The 19,876-nt window shown below is 31.2% G+C and overlaps 1 protein-coding gene across 3 annotated transcripts in view; it reads left to right on the top strand.

The window, feature by feature from the left end:
• Rad51D (Rad51 recombinase D) overlaps positions 1-14,022 on the top strand; it is a 40,062-nt gene extending 26,040 nt beyond the window's left edge. For all 3 annotated transcript variants that reach the window (XM_035356294.2, XM_035356292.2, XM_035356295.2), the window contains 5 exons: positions 231-359; positions 1,206-1,307; positions 5,529-5,690; positions 9,973-10,122; positions 13,659-14,022. In XM_035356294.2, coding sequence (XP_035212185.1) covers positions 231-359; positions 1,206-1,307; positions 5,529-5,690; positions 9,973-10,122; positions 13,659-13,712 — 597 coding nt within the window. In that variant the 3' untranslated portion in view covers positions 13,713-14,022. The remainder of the gene's footprint in view (positions 1-230; positions 360-1,205; positions 1,308-5,528; positions 5,691-9,972; positions 10,123-13,658) is intronic.
• Positions 14,023-19,876: the final 5,854 nt, after the last annotated feature.

The following is a 19,876-nucleotide window of genomic DNA, read 5'->3' as shown; positions in this document are numbered from 1 at the left end:
CAGAATGCATAGAATGTAATTAATGGGGGAAAAAAACCTAACAATTACAAATTTAAATATAATAGGAAACTGGTTTTTGTAAAATTTACAAAAATCATCTAAAATACATAAAAATTTACACTGTGATAAATTTACTGCCCTGCCTATAAATCTATGTATATGAAGTATGTATGTGTATACATATAAATGTGTATGTGTCTTCGTATTCACATATGTTTTTTATCTTTCAGTTCTGTTTCAGTATTCTGTCTAATTTGATTTGCAAGACCAAAAATACTGTACTGTATTTGGATTCTGGTTCTAATTTTAATGCTAAACGGATTGAGCAGATTTTAATGAAGAAATTGAATGAAGCTGAGGTAAAAGTATTGTATCTTCTAGTAAGGAATGCATCAAAATTTCTTATGGAAAATATATTACTTTTTAAAGAGAAAAATTTTAGTTATAGTTTTAATTAATTGTTAGGGTATTATGCATCTGATCTTATTTAAAATAAACTAATAATCCATATGAGATAAATCATAATGAGGTATATCCTGTTAATTATTTTTAAAATACAAATTAGGGTAATAATAACAAAGATTTTTTATTTTATGTTTACACAAATTTTTTTAGATTTTGTATTAGGAAATAAAGCTTTGATTTTATTATAAGTTTTTCAAACTGAAGAATTTCAAATTTTGTGAATATTAAATTAAGTATGCTCAGCTGATTATTTATTATTTATACTGAGCTGATTTATCCCATCTTTGTTAATCTGATTTCTGTCTTGAGTTACAAAATTAGGTGATAATGACAGTCACTTCTTAAAAGGGTAAAAATGGAGGCTATGACATAGGGACATACTTTTCAAAAAATTATATATAATAGTTATGCGTTCTAAAATTCTTAAATCATGTTATAAAGCTTAAATACAAGTATATGAAAACTATCACATTGTTATTTTGCAATCTCGTTCATTATTTTAGGGTGTGCTGAGTATTAATTAATTGAATACATCAATTTATCTTGAATTTTATTGAAATTATGAAATGTGTAAAATATTTTAGTTCTTCTCCCCCCCCCCCCGGAAAAAAAATCATAATATGTAGTAAAACCATGGCTGTGTTTTAAAAACTTTTGTGTAGAATGTCAAAAATAATCTATTATTGTACAATTGTATTATATTCATTTATTTGTACTCATTGTTATTTTTGCTTTATTAGACTGTTCCTGATAAGCTGAAAAATGTGAGAATTGTAAATGTCTATGATATTTATAATCTTTTCGATTGCTTGGATGATATAAAGCGCAAATTATCTGAAAAGGTAATTTTAAAATCTTTGTGTAATTTAGCCATTTGATTTTTTTTTAAATCCTAATTTAATATGAAACACTTATTTCATTTTCTTGTCAAATAATATCAGTTCTTTACACAATTAAGTATAATTTTTTTAATGTTTCTCTAAAAGAAAGGAAGAAATATTCATTCCTACAATCTAAAAGAAAGGAAAGAATAAAAGAAATATTCATTCCTACAATCATAAGAGATAGATTTGCTTTCTATTTCACAGCTGCTTAATTTTTTGACTAAAAATAATAATGATACCATGAAAGTCCTTACTAAATAAAATATCATATAACATAAAAATATGGTGTGTAAGTTAATAGTTGAAAGTTGTAGTTCAGTTTATATGTAATCATATGATTTTAAAAGTATGCGCCACTTTCAAAGTCTTGATATTGGTAACTTGATATGCCATAATTTAGTGATATCATGTGAATAGTCATTTTTATGTCCTCGGTTTGGTTGTGCACAAGACTTTGTTGGATAAGCACGTGTATTATATTATTGTCATATCCAATGCATGACTGAACAAGTAGATTAGTGAACTGCAAATTGAGTGGTACCTACAGTTTTATATAGACCTACTCATTACTTCCTTTTTAATCCTTCAAGTGTTTTCCGCAAATAAATATCAATGTTTAAAAAAAATCAGTTTACTAATCTACTAGTTCTTAAAATGTATACACCAATTATATGTTGCAGGTGGATTACTCAGGCGCAGTCATTGCCTGTAATTCTGTGTTAAAATGACCATTCCTGTGTATCGCTCCTAATTTTCCTTTTTCAGAGACAAATTGCAAGACCATATGAATGGTTCCATGATATTCAAAGTATCTGAATACTTCCTGGAAAGATATATTTAATTCATAAAAGTTTTGTTATTTTAATTATTACTAAGAGTATGGTTTAGAATTTGTAACAATCATTTAAAAGTATGATTAGTAATTACTGATGTACAGTCAAATTACTGAATTGCTTATGATTAGCAATTACTGATATACAGTCAAAATCGACTTTAACAGTCTTCAGGGAACCAGAAGTTTGGTTCACTCTATCCAATGATATAAGTAAAATAGATTATCTAACAAAAATAGGTAAAATTTAAAAAGAAAAAAACTGATTAACATTGTTACATCCACGTAAAGAATTAAATAATAAATCTAAATTTTTAAAAATAACATTAAGATTTACTTACAGTTATTAAATTTGCTGCTGTTCTTTTCCACTTTCACTATACATTAATAATTTTACATGATAAATTACTTAGTATAACTATCATGATTCTGATCATTCCCTCGAATTACACATTTATGACTGTAAATACTTATTTTATGCATAAAAGTGTAGAAAATTTTTAAAAAATAGTAAAAAATATTAATGAATTGACCCTAAATTTTCACTGAATCTGAATACCAAAATAATATATAATTTTCTGCTCCCATTATGCAGGTTGCAGGAAAATTTTATCCATATTTTCATCAAAAATTGAATAGATTCCATCACTTTTAAGCCCAACAATTTGTGTGATTAAAAGCTTATTAATGAAACATATCTGATGTGGTAGAGAGTTTGCTTTCCATGTGTTGCGTTTCCTCAACATTTTCATTATCATCAGACGAAGCATCCTTGGTGTTAGCATTTTCCATTTTAATTTCTGTCAAAATATCTTCTTATGTGATGATATCATGGTATAGTTTGAAAACTCCATGTATCTTATCCAATATCCAATGAGAAAGCAATCATTTTCCCTAAGACATGTTTATCTTTATAAAGAATGTGCTTTTCTTGCAGAAGACCTAAAGAATGTGAAACCCTTTCAGAGGACAAAACTTAAAGAGCATTTGTGCTCTGACAAAACAATAATGATCAAAATTTCATTTCTGAGAGGCACATCAAGTATATACTCCAAGCTCCAAAATTCACTTCTTCCTCTTCCCCTAAATATAAGAATTTAAAATTTTTATCATAGCATCAGTCTTGAACAGAGAATTCAATCAAAACATTTGAGTGAATCAGAGAATCTGTTCACATACCATTGTTCAGTAGCCATACACACTATATGATATCTTAAAATATGCTTATCATGTCCTCTTTCTCATAGAATTAAACTCACATGTTCTGTTAGAGCTTTGTTTAGAACACAGAGAAAAGTGGGATGAAAATAAAATAAAGTATTATAAAGGTTTTTCCTTAATGTCCAAACATGGATGATTTTAAAGGTTACTAATTTTTTCTTTAACCCTCTGAGTGACGAGGTTTTTCGCTAAGAAAGCACAAATTTCCCAAAACTGCTATGAGAACGAATTATTTTTTTGATTTTAATGTAAAAACTCTCCTGGTATTTCATACCTGGATTTCTGTACTTTTGATATATTGCCTTAATTTTTAATTAATATTTTAATATGCATGTATATATACGTTCTTACAGATATCACAAAAAATATTCTAAGCCATATATATATGGCCTTGCCGCTTAGAGAGTTAAAACTTGCCAAAATTCTGAAAAAAATATTTTAAAAAATTCAGTTGAAAATATTTTTGCAATTTATTATATCTGATTTTCATACTTTTGGAGTATGTTATGGCATAGTTTTTAGAATATAGTTTTTAGAAAATTGGATAGGACCGAAAAGTTTGCTATTATGTTGAAGTTGGACTGTAGTTTCATTAATTAGAAAAATTATGTTATTATAATCAAGCAGGCATTCTAGTTTATTCCTAAAAATGCCAAACACCATATATTATTCAAAAATAATCTTTACAGTATTTAGGGAATATATGATGAAGTATCAACATTTTACCTATGCAGATTTTTTTATTTTCATACAGTAATACATACATTAAACTGTTACTGCATAATATTGCTTTAATAAAAGAAGTTCTTCTATGAAGGATTTTCTGGAGAAATTGGTTCAGATTCATTTTTACACTTGGAAAGAACCTTATAAACCAAGAATTGAAGATGAATGAAATATTGATGTGCAATGATGATCTACTCAACCACTGGGAGCTACTTTTTCATGGGAATTTATTTGTTTATGTACATTAAAATCAATTGCACTTACATTTTTTATCATACTAGAGTATGTTCAATTTCAGATAATAAAAGTAGTTAATTTTTTACTTAAAAAATAAATTTATAGCCAAGAATAGAAACTGCTTCTGAAGGAATATATGACTACAAGGTAGTCGTAAACAGAATACTCTGTTTTACAAGCACATTAGTATATGTTTTTTAGGAAACATTCTATGTTGATGTATAAGATTTGTGTAATGTTGCTATGTTCAAAAATTTCAAAAGAAAGACAAGTATAGCAGTTTATGTATTTATTTATTTTTATTATTTATTTATTTATTTATTTTTTGGTGTGTATGTGTGTGTAAAAAAAATATTCTTTAATTGTTGTTGGCATACATTGGAACTTACTCACTTGTCATTCATAGAATCAGTGGAAGAATGACTCTTTTATTTATTATCATTCACTTGGTGTTCTCACCATTTTGGATAGCTTGAATTAAAAGTTAACTTTACAGAACCATCCTAATAAGAGAGAACATTGAGACTAGAAGGTAAAAAATATGGCAAATAAAGAATCGGATCAAAGAAGTCTAAACCTCTTTGTTCAAATTGCAACATCACTCTGATTTGTTGAAAGCAATTGCATGAGAGTCCAAACTATGTTGGTCCAGATGCTGTCACTTCATATACAATATAGAGAGTACACTAAAGTTTTCCGACAGTGCGATTAAGATTTTACAGTTTTCATGCAAGACTTCTCTGTGAACTTTTTCAATGTAGGAGTATTCTTTTTATAAGACATAGCTACAAACCTGTGTTGAGTGGAAATATTATTATCTACATGTGTAAAAATACAGTTATCAAGAAATTTTAAAGCACTCCAAATTTAGATTTATAACATTTTTTTAGAAAATATTGTAAATGTATGGTTAATGAAAAACTTATAATAAAATAATAATAATGCATTTAAAAGACCAATATGATATTGGATTGTCAATATGATTATTGAATTTACTATTCCACTTTTGAGTACTTTAATACCTCAAATATGATTTAAGCTTCCTGATTATAAAGCTGATTAACTGTTTGAAAGAATGTTTATATTTTAGCTTAGTAATGTGTGTGTTTATTTCTTATATGATTTTTTAATGGAGTTTATTTAAATAATGATTTCTGTTGCAGGAAGACCATTTCTATAAATATCTGAAAGTACTAATTATTGATTCCATAACTCCATTACTTGCTCCTTGTTTTGGAGGGAAAATTTTAGATGGTCCAGGATTGATGAACAATGTTGCCCAACAATTTAGAACTTTATGTTGTGAACATATGTTGTCTATTATAGTAAGATAATCCATATTTATTTTTTGCTTGTATATTTTAATTTTTTTTACAGCCATTTTGAGAAAATTTTACATTTTGAGTTATATTTTTATAACATATATTATCTCAACATTTCTAAAACAGTTTAGAGCTCTTAAAGCAGCTTAAAGTTTCTAAGAATTGAATTTATTTTGTTCTGATATTAAAAAGCTGGATTTTTTTATTGATTATGTGTATGGAGTAGTCTGATTTATTTTGATGTGTTTATATATTAGCATATTTCCTTACATATTTTTATCCCTACCTTTCTAATACCATGTTCTGAAAATTTTAAAAATATTCCAGTAATATCCCTTTTTGTCGATGCATTCCAAGAATGAGGCAAATATTTCCTTTCTGACTGTTCAACTTTATGCCAGCCCAATACAAGAACTGTGATCACAGTGAAGCAAACACAGATTGACATTCAGTTTACATTTTTGCTCAGTTACATATTTACCTTCTCTAAATATTTATAGATGATTTGAGGCTTAAGGAGTAGCAGAGACTTCTGTTTATGTTATTTTATCATTTTCTTAGTTGTATTGATACAGGATGATTCAAAAGTATCTGTCACAGTTTAAAAGCAGATAGAGGGAATGAAAAAGAGATTTTGTAATGGAACGCATGGGCCAAAATGGTACAATGCATTGGAATGGTGTAGAATGTTGCTGAGTGGTATGTAAAAGCAATCTCCTAGCATAAATTATCAAGGATAAGTAATTTTTAAATCATAACTTGCAAAAATTGTGGAAAAAATATAAAAAAAGTTTAAGCCAAAGATATACTTAAAGTTCATTGTATCTGATACCCCTCAGACGTGATAGAGGTTAGGGGAGCCTACTGCAGTACCAAAAAGCCCAGGTTCAGGAGAAATCATGGATGTTTGTAAATGTATAGTGTCTTTGCAGCATGGGGGCACCCTAAATATATGGCGAGCCAAAAGTTTTTTTGTGTGGCTTGGAGGTAGGGAAGAGGGGTAGGAAACCTTCAAACCTTCCCCCCCCTCCCGGGGTAATCTCCCTAAAAATTGGAGTGGAAAGTGGAAGTCCAACCATTCTTCCATGAAATACATGGATAAGCTTATATCTGATTTGTATACAGTTGGAGGATCATTATAGCTGTATAAAATAACAGTAAATGTATACCGATTTAGATGAGACCAAAAAGTTTGTTCACTACATTTTTGGGTGTTCATATATGAGTCAAGTCTGTTATACGTAAGAGTATGTGTGTTTTTAAGTAACATTCGTATGTCTCCATGAGCACTATACAGTTGGAGGATCATTATAGCTGTATAAAATAACAGTAAATGTATACCGATTTAGATGAGACCAAAAAGTTTGGATATTATTTATACCCTTTGGGTATTATTTATATACCCTTTGGATATTATTTATATTCAGCTGTGTGTTTTTAAGTAACATTCGTATGTCTCCATGAGCACTATACAGTTGGAGGATCATTATAGCTGTATAAAATAACAGTAAATGTATACCGATTTAGATGAGACCAAAAAGTTTGTTCACTACATTTTTGGGTGTTCACATATGAGTCAAGTCTGTTATACATAAGAGTATGTGTGTTTTTAAGTAACATTCGTATGTCTCCATGAGCACTAATTTCCAGTCTTTTTGTTAAGACTCGTAACTGCACTAAATCCACTTTCTACAGGAAGTTACAAAAAAGCAATCAACAGCTTTACTACAGTGATCTGTAATACAGACGATAAAATTTGTATCAGTTTTTGTAAACGGAATTTGTGGTATCCTTGTTCAACATTGGCTTCAGCTCCTTATGTATCCATAATTCAATACATTGTTCCTGTGATTGTATAGTTTCATCTGAGTTTGTGGGTCTACTTGCACCCAATCAGGAATAACCAAGTGAAGAATGTCTTCAAATTTTTGTCTGAGGTCAGAATGTTACAGCCATTAAGTATTGACAATAAACAAAGAAATCTTCATTTCATTTTTGAATTTTGAAAAATTTGGAAACTTAGCATTCTCTTCTGTGCAAGTTCTATTTGTACAGAAGAAGTTTTGCTATAAACACGGATATTTTAGTTTTGATTAAAGTTAATTGATCAACTTATAGCTTCTAACTGATTTTGCTAAATTTGGCAAATAAGTTAATATAATAAAATAAGTTAGTTATATAATCTAAGTAATTTTTAATTAATTAAATTGACCCGCAAATCATTGTCTTCAATTTTTGGGAATTCTAATACTGAATCAAAGAGCGCATAAAATCAATCCAAATATGCACTTTTAGATACCCAATGAATTTCCATGTTATGTAATAAACATTTCTAATCTTCATGATTTTCCAAAGTTGAAAAATAATCTGTCATTTAAGGCATTCCTTTCGATTTAGTAAACTGCTGTAATGATATAATCTAGTAAGCCATGCAAGGGTTTGCTAAGCTTTCTTTGAACTAAATGTTGTTGATGAATGACTTAGCCTGTTAATCGCCTTTTTTTCACGAACGCCTGCCGACCGATAGCCTATTAATTGCTTTTTTTGGGGGGGTCTACCTAAAAATAGCCTATCAATTGCTAGACATGGCAATAAACAATTGCCATTTGCTATATTGGCTGCATTTCATTATTAGTATTGAGGTACATTGCTCACTTGCGTTAAATGCGGTACTTCGTAAACTCCCACGTTTTCACACCGTTTTTAAAAAATTTACCGTTCATGATGAGAAAATGGTTCTGGAGAGTTTTATAAGACAATTTATCAGAGTGATTTGACAGTTATTCAGGAAGGTTAAGTGTTGGCAGCGAGAGTCTGCAGCCAATCGGATGTGTGTATGCTGTTGAACCGGTAGTGGTCGGTGAAGTGTTAAATATGGCAGGTGGCCTTGTTTTGTCATTCTCTCATTGCTGAAGCACCATCAGTAACAAGAGGGAGGATATTCTCAAGGGTTTTGCACCCAAAAATTTTCTTTCACACCCAAAAATCTTCTGAATTCATTAAATATTGCATCACCTTTTATATCAGTTTCCAAGCGTTTGACAAGTAACAATTCTTGGGAAATCTGTCCTTTTACAAATCTAGCATAAGTTAATTTATGTGAGATTTGTTTCCTGGCAAAGTTGGCTTATTAAGCTGATTTCGGATGTTTTTAAGAATTCACATAGAGAATTTTCTGTACACCAAACTATTTCATCAATCCTTCTTTGTACTATTATCTAGTGGAGTTATTTTTAAGGTCATCACAGATTCAAAACATTTTGGAAAAACAATAATGTGGGACAATTTTTCTTTTTTGCCAGATGCATCCAATCACCGCATATTACTTGGGGGGTTACCATGTAAAGAGAATACTAGTTCTCCATCATAATCAATATATGATGATTGACAACCAGGGATTTAATGCTAATAGCTGATTGGTTGTTGAATAGAAAAGTGACTTTCCAGTTTTGCAGTCAATAAAGAAATGTTATAAGAACCACACGGTCCTTCATCATCTCACTTAAATGTTGTTGCAATTAATGTTGTTGTCAAGTGTTTTTCTTTAACTGTTTGTAAAAAAATTTAATCTTTAAAGAAAGTATCTTTTGAAAGAAGTTAAATCTTTTTGTTACTAGGCTTGTTTCAAATGTTGCTTAATCATCATTGATTCGTTTGGCAAAGTTTTGTTGAATAAGGAACATAGGTTAGGTAAAATACTATATCCTGGTAATAGAATAAAACAATGTTTTAAATATTCAGCACTATATTGTCTGTGTTTTTTCTTCAGCTGACTCATGCATAAAAAAAGAACATGATTTGTTTTATTTTACTCAGAATATAAAATTGCTTCATTTTTATTTATTGCTATTTATTTTAACTTTCATAATAATGAAAAAAGTCACTTATTTTATACTAAACAATTTGCGAACCCCCTCCAATATTGTCTGCACAGCCTAAATTTAATTTTAATTTGCCACAGACCCCTCAACAGTCATAAGGCACCCTGAAGGTTTGTAAGAATAACTAAGGGAACCACTGATGTAGAAATATGTAGATCTGTTATCTGACACAGTCTTTAAATATTCAGGTGTTTCGTATGAATGTACATTTCTATGAGATTAAGATTTTTATGAATTATTAGTATACTGAAAATTAAATGTCTAAAGTTATGTTTTTATTAGCATAGCAATTATTTTATGTATCACAGTTTAAAACAAAAATAATGAAATATTTATTGAGAGGAATTGTGAACTGCAGTTCTACCATAAATTGTGTTTGATAAAATGGTATATGTATATTTCAGGTTTGCAATAATACTGTTAAGGATAAAAACTGTAGTATAAAACCTGCTTTAGGGCCAAATTGGAAATATGTGCCATCAGTGTCACTATGTTTGCATAAAGTGAATGCTACCAATCTGAGAAGAATGACCGCTGTAAAAAGTTGCCGAAGGGTAAGTTTTTCAAATGTGTTTTTAATGAATAAAAAAATTAATTTAATGAAATAATTATTTAATAAATTTAATAAAAATTACAAAATGCAAACTGGCCTGAAACTTAAGGTAGAATAAGATATCCTATACCATGTTGCAATTCTTCCAACAGCCAATGCTGCAAATGATCCTTTTTTAGCTTTGATGCAAGGATGTATTTTTCTTATTGTCAGAGACTAATTGCATGATGGGAAATAGGATCTGTTCAATAATAGGAGTGTATATTCCTTTGCAGAATAAATACAGGATATGGTTCTTCCATATACAATAATATATAAAGTAAATTTTAAACATCATCGAAATAAGATTACTTTAAGAATTTTTTTTTTTTTTTTAGTCCACTGGGGCTTTGTTCCTAAAGGACTATTGTTCTCATTTTGAGATTTTGCATCAGAACCCTATAAACAATGTATCACTTTTCAAATTATTGCCACCAAATACTATCACCTTGTATTATATTTGAAGAAATAGAATAATGAATTTGCATAAAAAATCTGTCTGTTTCTCGCATTGTAATTAACCCCTTAACTGCCGCGGGCGTATATATACGCCTTGCTCAGCCGATGCGTTAACTGCCCCCCAGATGCGCAGCCGATGCGTTAACTTTGCGAATAATTTTAGGTGTAGCAGCACAAAGCAAATGATAGCAGTTTGGAAGGACGTATATATACGCCTGGGGCAGTTAACGCATCGGCTGAGCAAGGCGTATATATACGCCCGCGGCAGTTAAGGGGTTAAACAATGGTACCTAGAGCCATCCAATTTTGAATGATGTAATCTTACTGCGAATATAGGCATCTGAAAGCCCAAATTTTAAATTTGGAATTTGTTTTGTTATCGATTTCATATTTTGTAAAACTTTAACGAATTTTTGATTAAAAAACTAAGCATTTTAAAAGCGAGCAATGCCAACACTCTGCCCGGGGAGGGGGAATTTTTTTGTCTCCAGGGCGAAAAACTGTGTATCGGAAATTCTAAAGATACGCTCATTTTAAAATTATTTTGTGACATTGCTGTTGAACTGAATTTTATGGTTTAAGTCCAAAGGACATGATATTTAATAAATAAAGGTAACATACAAGATGTTAAAAAAATGCTCCTTTGGATGTAATTTAAAATCTATAACCTTACCTTTCAGGGTTTTTTTTTATTTTTATTTTTATTTTTTTTTTTTATTCTCTTCTAAGCTTAAAAGTTCTAAATAGTATTATGTGAGTTAATACAGTACAGAGTCTAAGTTCCAGACTCATCAGGACTTTGCAGTTTCTGAATTTTAGGTAATGAATTTAAATCTAGTAAGATGATGTATAGAAATTGTAAAAATATGAAATAATGAAACGCTTATGACCTTCACGGAATCAAAATCTGCCAAAAAATTATCAGTATTTTTTGTTTGCCTTATAAAAAATTTCTCTCGGTGTAAGTTGTTTAAGTTGCTTCATTTTCTGTGCTAATACTTTCTCTTTAATCTTAGAAAAGGCATCATTTCTAGTTCAGTTACAAAGTTCCATTGTTCAAGTTCTGTAATTGCCAAGTTGAGAATTCCCACAAAATTGTCAATCAAAATTTTTTTTGTTTTCAGCAATCTGTTAGTGATAGTAATATTTTCTGGATTTAGAACCATACTGCAGATTTCACCATTCATTAGATGAATGATAATTAGAGCATTGTCATTACAAAGGAAATCATCTATTATACCATCTTTGTGTATTATCACTTCTCCACAAATTCCAGAATTTTCCTTTTTGTTTGCGATGTTCGTGGCTGTCATCATAAAGCTTAGCTATACATTATTCCCGATGTATCATGAGATTGGTGATTAGAGACATGTTGATCTGCTGAATTTTGTCTTGTTTCTGTCACATACTGAAGCTAGCTTAGTTATTTACTGTACTTGCATCTAGCTTTTGGCTTATGTGTGTACAAATTCCTGAAAATAAATACATTGTTATACATTCCTAAGGCTTATGTGGACAATAAATCAGTTATTCTTAATTCATACACCACTAATAATCTTTTGGTTTTATGAATATCATTTACAAAATCTATTTTTTGCATATGGAAAGAAGTTTCTGATAAATTTCTTCTCATTAACATGCTCATCTCTTAGCAAAGCAATTGGCTAAAACTTGTAATCTTTGCTAAACGTAATGTCAACGTGGAAGGTTACCACACTATTTAGTATTCAGTTACTAATAAGTTTAAAAAAATATTTTAGATATTATTGTGTGAGTCATTTCTCAAGCTGCCATCAGCTGGTAGTCATCTGGTAATGAAAACAAAAAATAATAATAAAATTTACCAGGTTGGTATTAGGGTTATATGTTATTTGGTATGCATAAAATCAGCGATTAACTTTGGTAGAATGTTTCAATTTGAGATGAATGCCAAGCAAAAAGGCAGGTACAGAGCTAAATTATTGGTCAGACGGATTTATGCTAATGATTGTGTTTCATCAGCATGGAAATGTTTTTAACTGAAATTAAGAATCAAGACCTTCCAGTTACTTTATTATGAATAAATACCTACTCTCATGCATGAAGAATTAAGCATATGATGCTTGCTCTCAGACTATAATTCTTTGTTCTTTTTCACAAAAAAAGTCCTTAAAAAAATTGCTGTTTACTTGGCGATTTGGATTTCAGACTTTCTGCTATATTACACAATTTGTTTCAGATAGCATTCATTAAGAGAAATATTTCTGAACCTGGTTCAATATCATAAAAAATTGCTTTTTTATGATGTTGGTCTGGTTTTGATATTTCTCACAGCTTTTCAGTTAATTGTAATATGAGTCATCTTAGTCTTTGATTGGAGTGAAGGTAATATCTGAGTTATCCATGTTTTCTTACATGCATGTCTTTGAGTTTTGATAGGAGGACAAGGTTAAGAAGTTATCCTTTGGTGTTAGTTTCTCTCTTTCCTTCAGCACTGTCCTAAAGTAATATGTTACATTGTCATATTGCTTGCGATATCAATACATAGAAGTGGCCTGATGCCATTTATGCATCTTCAGAAAGTCCTTAATGGTTGCAGTAGCTGTTTTCCTCTTCCTCTCCAGGGGAACTTCCTTTTGGGTTTTCTTATATTCCTGATCAAGAAGGGTGTGTATTCTGTAGCACCAGTATAGTAATAAGAAATATATTTATAAATATTTTTAGAATTGGTTTGGTGGGAATTATATTTTAAAATTTTTCCTCTCTCCTATTAAATTTACAAAATGTTTAGGGATACACGTAACCATGCATTCTCTCAGGGGGCAAAGCACTGATCCTAATGAAAGGTTATGAAAACAAAATGTAAAGCAAGTAATTATATAAATTTAGTTACTTAATGTTGTACAGATACTAAAAATCTGCACTGCTTGGAGATTTTTAATTATGTTCTGAGATTTCAAAATTGTATGAGATATTAATGACGATATTGATTGTATGAGAAGTAATGAATAATTTTAAATCTTTGCTTTTGTAAATCTAAATTAAAGTATTTTATTGTAGGATCTTGGGGAAGAAGTTATGTTCAATATTTCTGAAGCTGGAGTATGTGATTAAATCACTTTATTAAGATAATTTTCAATGAATTCTTCTCATTCACTTTTAATTGCTTTTTAATGCAAATTAAATATTTTTGTGATGCATTTTGAAACATTTTAAATATTAAAATTTTTGTGAAGGCACAGCCTCTGTATGAGATTAATTTTGTAATGATAGTAACATAGTTTTTAATTTCATTCATGTATATATTAATTATTTTTTTATGATTATTTGTTAAAATCAGATATAACGCTGGCCATTTTTATGTACTGAAATTTCTTTTGTTCTCTTCATGTATATAATAAAAATTGTAAACATTCATAGAAGAGTTTTGTTTATTTAATTTGTAAAAAAAAACATTGTGAATTGCCATTAATACCATTTATGGATGAAAATGTTTCTTCATAAAGATTTTAAATAAAGGTATTTTGCAAATTATAACAGTGGTTCAATTCTTCTGCTGCTGAGAGTAAATATTTAAAATTATAAAATAACAAAAATTGTTCTTAACAGAAAAATTTTTGGAACATTATTTCTTTTTGATTATAGTTTAAAAAATTAAAATACTTTTCCCCTTAATATTTAATACATGACTTTGTGATTAACAGCAACAAATACATTGTTGCTCTATTTGGTACTCTTTTGAATTTTAACATTTTGACATTCTTTTAGGCATTCATTAACAGAGTTTGTACATAACTAAGTTCCGAAACATGGATTTTTAATCAAAACTGTGAGATAATTGCAAAATCTCAATTTTGAATATTTATAAATACAGTGACGAAAAAAATTCCAACACCAAGAAAAAAATTATTGTAGAGTAATGAAATTTTGGCAATACATTTATCGAGGTAATCTATTTAATTGATTAAATTTTCAAGATCACAGGTCAATGCAAGCACAAGAAAAGCCATTTCAAATGTGAATTGCTGGTATATTAATAACTGGTGTTACCACCAGGATTTTGAATGCAAACATGAATGCATTGTGTCATTCATGTGCCAGATGTCAATTTGTGGGATAGAGTTCCATGCGTGTTACACTGTTTGGTCATTATAGGCATTGTTAATGCTGATTGTGAATGCTGCTGGAGTTTTCTCCCGGTGATGTCCCATACGTACTCGATTTTAGAAAGATCTGGTGATCTAGCAGGGCAAGGCAACATGTCGATATTCTGTGAAGGATTTTGTTATAACAGTGATATAAAGCCAATCGTTACCCTGTTGGAAAACACCTCCTTGAATGCTGTTCATGAACGGCAGTAGAACAGGATGAATCACCATGTTCCTTTGACCATGACTCCAGGTATAAATCCAGTGTGTCTGGGCTGCAGATGCTCACCTGGTCTCCTTCTGACCAACACTGGCACCAAGGCAGAACCAGCTTTCATCAGAAAACAACAGATTTCGACTCCATCCTCCAGTGAGCTAGTTCTACCTTGACACCACTGACGTCGCAAACAGCAGTGGTTTGGAGTCAGTGGGATGCATGCTACAGGGCATCTGGCTCAGAGCTATCATTTTGTAACAGTTTGTTGTGTCACTGTGATGCCAAATGCAGCTTGAATTTCTGCTGCAGACTCAGTATGATGTGCCACAGCCATACTCCGAACAGGGCGGTCTTCCCTCTCAGTAGTGCTACATGGTTATTGGAACCTGGTCTTCTTAACCCAGTACTTACCCTTGACCAACTGCTGTCGGTAATCATGCACAGTGGCTGCATTCCTGCCAAGTCTTTCTGTAGTATAACATAAAGTAAATTTTTAACTTAACCCTATCACACAACCTTGTTTAAACTCAATGAGCTGTTGACAATTGCTTTTTCATTTCCTTAAAAGCATTCGACTAACATCAACTCACTATGTCAAATCTCAGTAATAAATAATGCTTACAAACTTTACAGTGTGTATTTAAAGCAAGCCTGGTTTGCAATCTTCATAGTGGCACTACTCGTGCCACACTTATGTGCCTAGCTTTAAATATGAATAGACATAACCTTTCATATGTATAAACATGACTATCAAATTTTATTTATCTAGCACAACTCATCCTTGGTGTTGAGATTTTTTTCTTCAGTGTAATTGACAGGTGTATTGATCACAAATAGTTTTTGGTAGCTAAATAGGAAAGAGGTATTTTTTTGTCACTTTATGAATCATCAGACTACTTTCAAACTGAACAAAACATAAGTACTCAAAAATTGTATTTAAGAAAAAAGCTTTTGCAGAATTATTCCCTTTTTTTTTTTTTCCTGTAGATTATGGTTTCAAAAAATTATGAACAGCCTCTTTGTTTAATATTTAATCACAGTAGGTAATGTTAGCAAATAATGAATTGTTTTAATTTTTGTAACTTGTGTAATTCAGAATTTTACCTTCTTTGACATTGATTTAAGCATTTCCAGTTTGTCATTGAAAAGAGTAAACAGCTAAATAAATTCCAAAGAGTTAGTTATAAAACCTCCGAGTTAATTAGTTAATTTAGTCTTTTAGGTAGTGCGATAAGGAAAGAGGCATTTTATTGTCTCTTTATGGGTCATCAGTACACTTTTAAACTATAAACTGCTAAACTAAGCTGTTGGTCATATCTATTGCCGTATGGCGACTTATTTATTTTTATTGAAAAGATATTCATTAAATATAAAATTGAAATAATTAAAAAAGGAAAAATTGTTTTTGCTAAATTCAGCAAATTAAGGAGAAATTGAAATAGTTTTCTTTAAAGTGGCTAAATTTCATTAGATGTTTTATTGAAGCTTTTAAATCTCATCTGATAATTAATTTTTCATGAAGAATTATGAAGTTAGGAATTTGCAGAAATGTTTTGAATGCATATTTAGTTAATCTGTGTCGAATGTTTGTCCAATTCAGAACTTCAAACCTGATAATAATACTTATAACCTATAAGACTAAATAAATATTTTTTGAACTAAAAGCAAAGCTGTGGTAAGAAAATATAAGGGTGGATAAAATGAAAATGGAATAGCCACAAAATGAAAAGATATTATTTGTTTTCAAATGTTATCACAAAATAATTTTGGCGAGTCAAGCACTTGTCCCACTGTTGCACCAAGCCGTGAATTCTCGTTTATAGAAAGAGTTTGTCTGAGAGTTTGTCTTTATAGAAAGAGTCAGTTTTGAACTGTGTCCATGACATTGCAAGGGTGGATCAAACGAAAATGGAACAGTGGACGTAATTTGATATTTTTGTGTGACTGTCCGGAAAACTGTGTTTAAAAGAAGTGAAGAAACACAACCTTTATTGAGAATGGTTTTGCCCTAGGTAATCATGCAGAATCACATGATATGCATTGGTTATAGTGTCATCTGGCAGGTAACTATTTGTCATTTCATTCACATCTGCATAATGTTTGTGACCAAAAAAGAACAGTGTGGTGTTATTCATTTTTTAGTGGCAGGAGGTGCTGGAGTTCGTGTAGTGCATCTGTAAATGAAACAGTGTAGGAAAAACAATTCACTGTCACTGACTCATGTGCAGGACTGGCACAAGCCTTTGTGCGAGGGACCAAAATCTTTGAAAGATAATTCGTGACCTGGTAAAAGTCACCTCATCTTCACTGATGCTTTAGTGAATGAAGATGACCAGATCATCCATGCAAGCAGACGACGCACAATAAAGGACCATCAACGATGAGGTAGGTGTGAGTTTTGGTTCTGTTTGTGCCATCATTATGGAGAAACTGCATTAGAGGAAAGAGTGCACAGTGGGTGCCACAGAATCTTGCAGCATATTCTTCTATATTGTGCTAAGGACAATTTCTCAAATGGAGTGTGTTGGAATACTTATCATGCAGCCTGATCTTTCATGTGACTTTCATGTCTTTGGTCCACTAAAAAAGGCACTTGAGATTGATGTTTTCACCGAGGCAGTGAAGTTATGGGCACAGTTCAAAAATGGTTTCAATCTCGGCCAACTCTTGCTACAAATGAGGTATTCACCACTTAGTGCTATAGTGAGACAAGTGCTTGTGTAATTATGGTGATTACATTTGAAAATAAATAATGCCTTTTAATTTGACTACTGTTCCATTTTCATTTATTCACTCATATGTACTTCTGAAAGTTAATGCATAAAGGGAATGTGAGATTGAGTCTGAAAAGAATGTTTCTTAAAATTTGTTATTAAACAACAACAAAAGGAGTTTTTATAAAAAAAATAAGCTTTTATTTAAAATTAATTAATTAAATAAAAGGTGGATGTAATTAGCAATTATCTTTTACCTGTCTCACCCTTGGTACAGGTCTGTTCGAATCACTCTGGTTGTTGCGCCAGCAATCGACAGCTTGTGGACATTTGTCCTTTATTTAACACTTAATATAAAATACATAAACACGATACAATATTTACAAGGGCTAGCATGCCCGACATGATCAAGATGGTCTATTTTATAGGCGTATTGGTCCCCATATTGGATGCTTCGGATTAAAATCTCCCGATATTATGATGGGGGATATCTTGGTGTAGTTTTAACATGTCTTCTATTTGGACTAGGGTGGTGGTTATATCCTGCGAAGGTGGGCAGTAGACCGATGCTATGATGAAGGGATTGGGACCCCCAATCTTTATCGCTGTTATGTCCTCGTCACTTTTTATTGCTAAACCCGGGATGGCTCTATCTGTTAGGATTATTGCCATTTTGGCATTTTGTTTACTACAGTTCTATGAACTGTAGGAAAACCATACAATTTCCCGTTTTTGAAATATGGCTCCTGAATACTTGCTATTTTTATAGTGTTATCTTGTTCTATTTTGTCTCTTAGATTCATCGTAGCACTCCTGGAGTGCTGTAAATTTATTTGAATTGCGATCTGATTGTCCATAATTTATTCTTCTTTTTAGTTTTTATAATTCTCTTACATAGCAAGCACAGTTCTTATCTCTGGTGTCGTGATTGGTATCTAAACCTGTGTGAAATTTTTCATTTACTTTTTGGCAATTTAAACATTTTGTCCGGTTTTCTTTGCAGTTAACCTTTTTATGCTCCTCCGAGCCGCATCCTGTGCATTTTTGATTCTCTTTACAATTTTTAGCTGAGGGATTAAACCCTGGACATTTGTGGCATTGGGTTATTGATAGGAATTCACATATATTGTTCCTCGTCTATTTTTAGTTTTCTTTTCTTTAATATTGCTTTGAATGTGTTTGGGATCTGCTGAGATAACCCAGTGTCGAGCGTATTTTGCTTTCATTGGAAAGAGAACTTCTATTTCTGAGTTTTCTATTTCTTGATTTTGCGACTTTATGATATCCTTTAATTCGTCCGGTTCTATGTCCTCATCAACGTTCTGCACTATGATCTTAGGGTTAATTAGTGTTGGTCGCTTCGTTTCTAGGGTTTCTGCGAGTCTTTTATTTTCTCGTATGACCTCCTCTAGGATATCTAATTCTTTCTTTTTGGTAACTTCAATTAGAACTCCACCCTTATTTATTCTTTTTACTGCCTTGATCCCAACTTTAAGTTTCCCTGGGTCTATGTATTTAACTAACTTTTCTCTCACTTTTTCTGACGAGTCCTTTTTGGGATATATGAGGTCACGTGTTCCGGATCTTTGTTACGAGTCTGTGACCTATTCCTTGACTGTTATCTATTTCTGTTTTCCTTTGCTACGTTGGCGTAGTTTGGCTTTTCTTGAATTACCCTTCTGACGTAATCTTCGATCTGTTGGGTATTTTCTAATTGTCCAAGTTTGCTATCTTTAAGTTCCTTTTAATCATTATAGTTAACAGATTAACAAACTCTATTTTAATGCTTTTTGAGATCTTTTTAGGAATATCATTGCTTGACAATATTCCATCTAAATTGATCAAACACTCGTGCATTTTGAATATAACAACTCTCTGCTGTCTCTTCCTTTTCTTGTGCGCTGAGTGTAGTGTCCTCGTCTGTGCATTGAGCTGCCGATGATCTTTGTTCATCGGGACATTGCGGTCTCTTTCGCTCTTTTCTTTTGTCCGAAGCCTCATCTGTGTGTGCAACTGTCGATGAGCTTAGTACATCAGGACCATCCAGTCTTTTGCGCTCCTTCTTTGACAATAAATCCCTATCTGTTTTTGGAGCCAATAATCTCTGTTCATTGGGACCTCCCGGTCTCTCTTGCTCCGTGATCGCGACTTTATACCTGTACTGCGTGCAGAGGTATGAAAGGGTTGTGAGCCTATCAC

The sequence above is a fragment of the Stegodyphus dumicola genome, chromosome 2 (genome assembly GCF_044657685.1).
Source record: "Stegodyphus dumicola isolate Sdum_Otavi_A_Nest chromosome 2, ASM4465768v1".
Lineage (NCBI taxonomy): Eukaryota > Metazoa > Arthropoda > Arachnida > Araneae > Eresidae > Stegodyphus > Stegodyphus dumicola.
The sequence above is the reverse complement of the archived record's forward strand: the minus strand, read 5'-3'. Positions and strand labels throughout refer to the sequence as shown.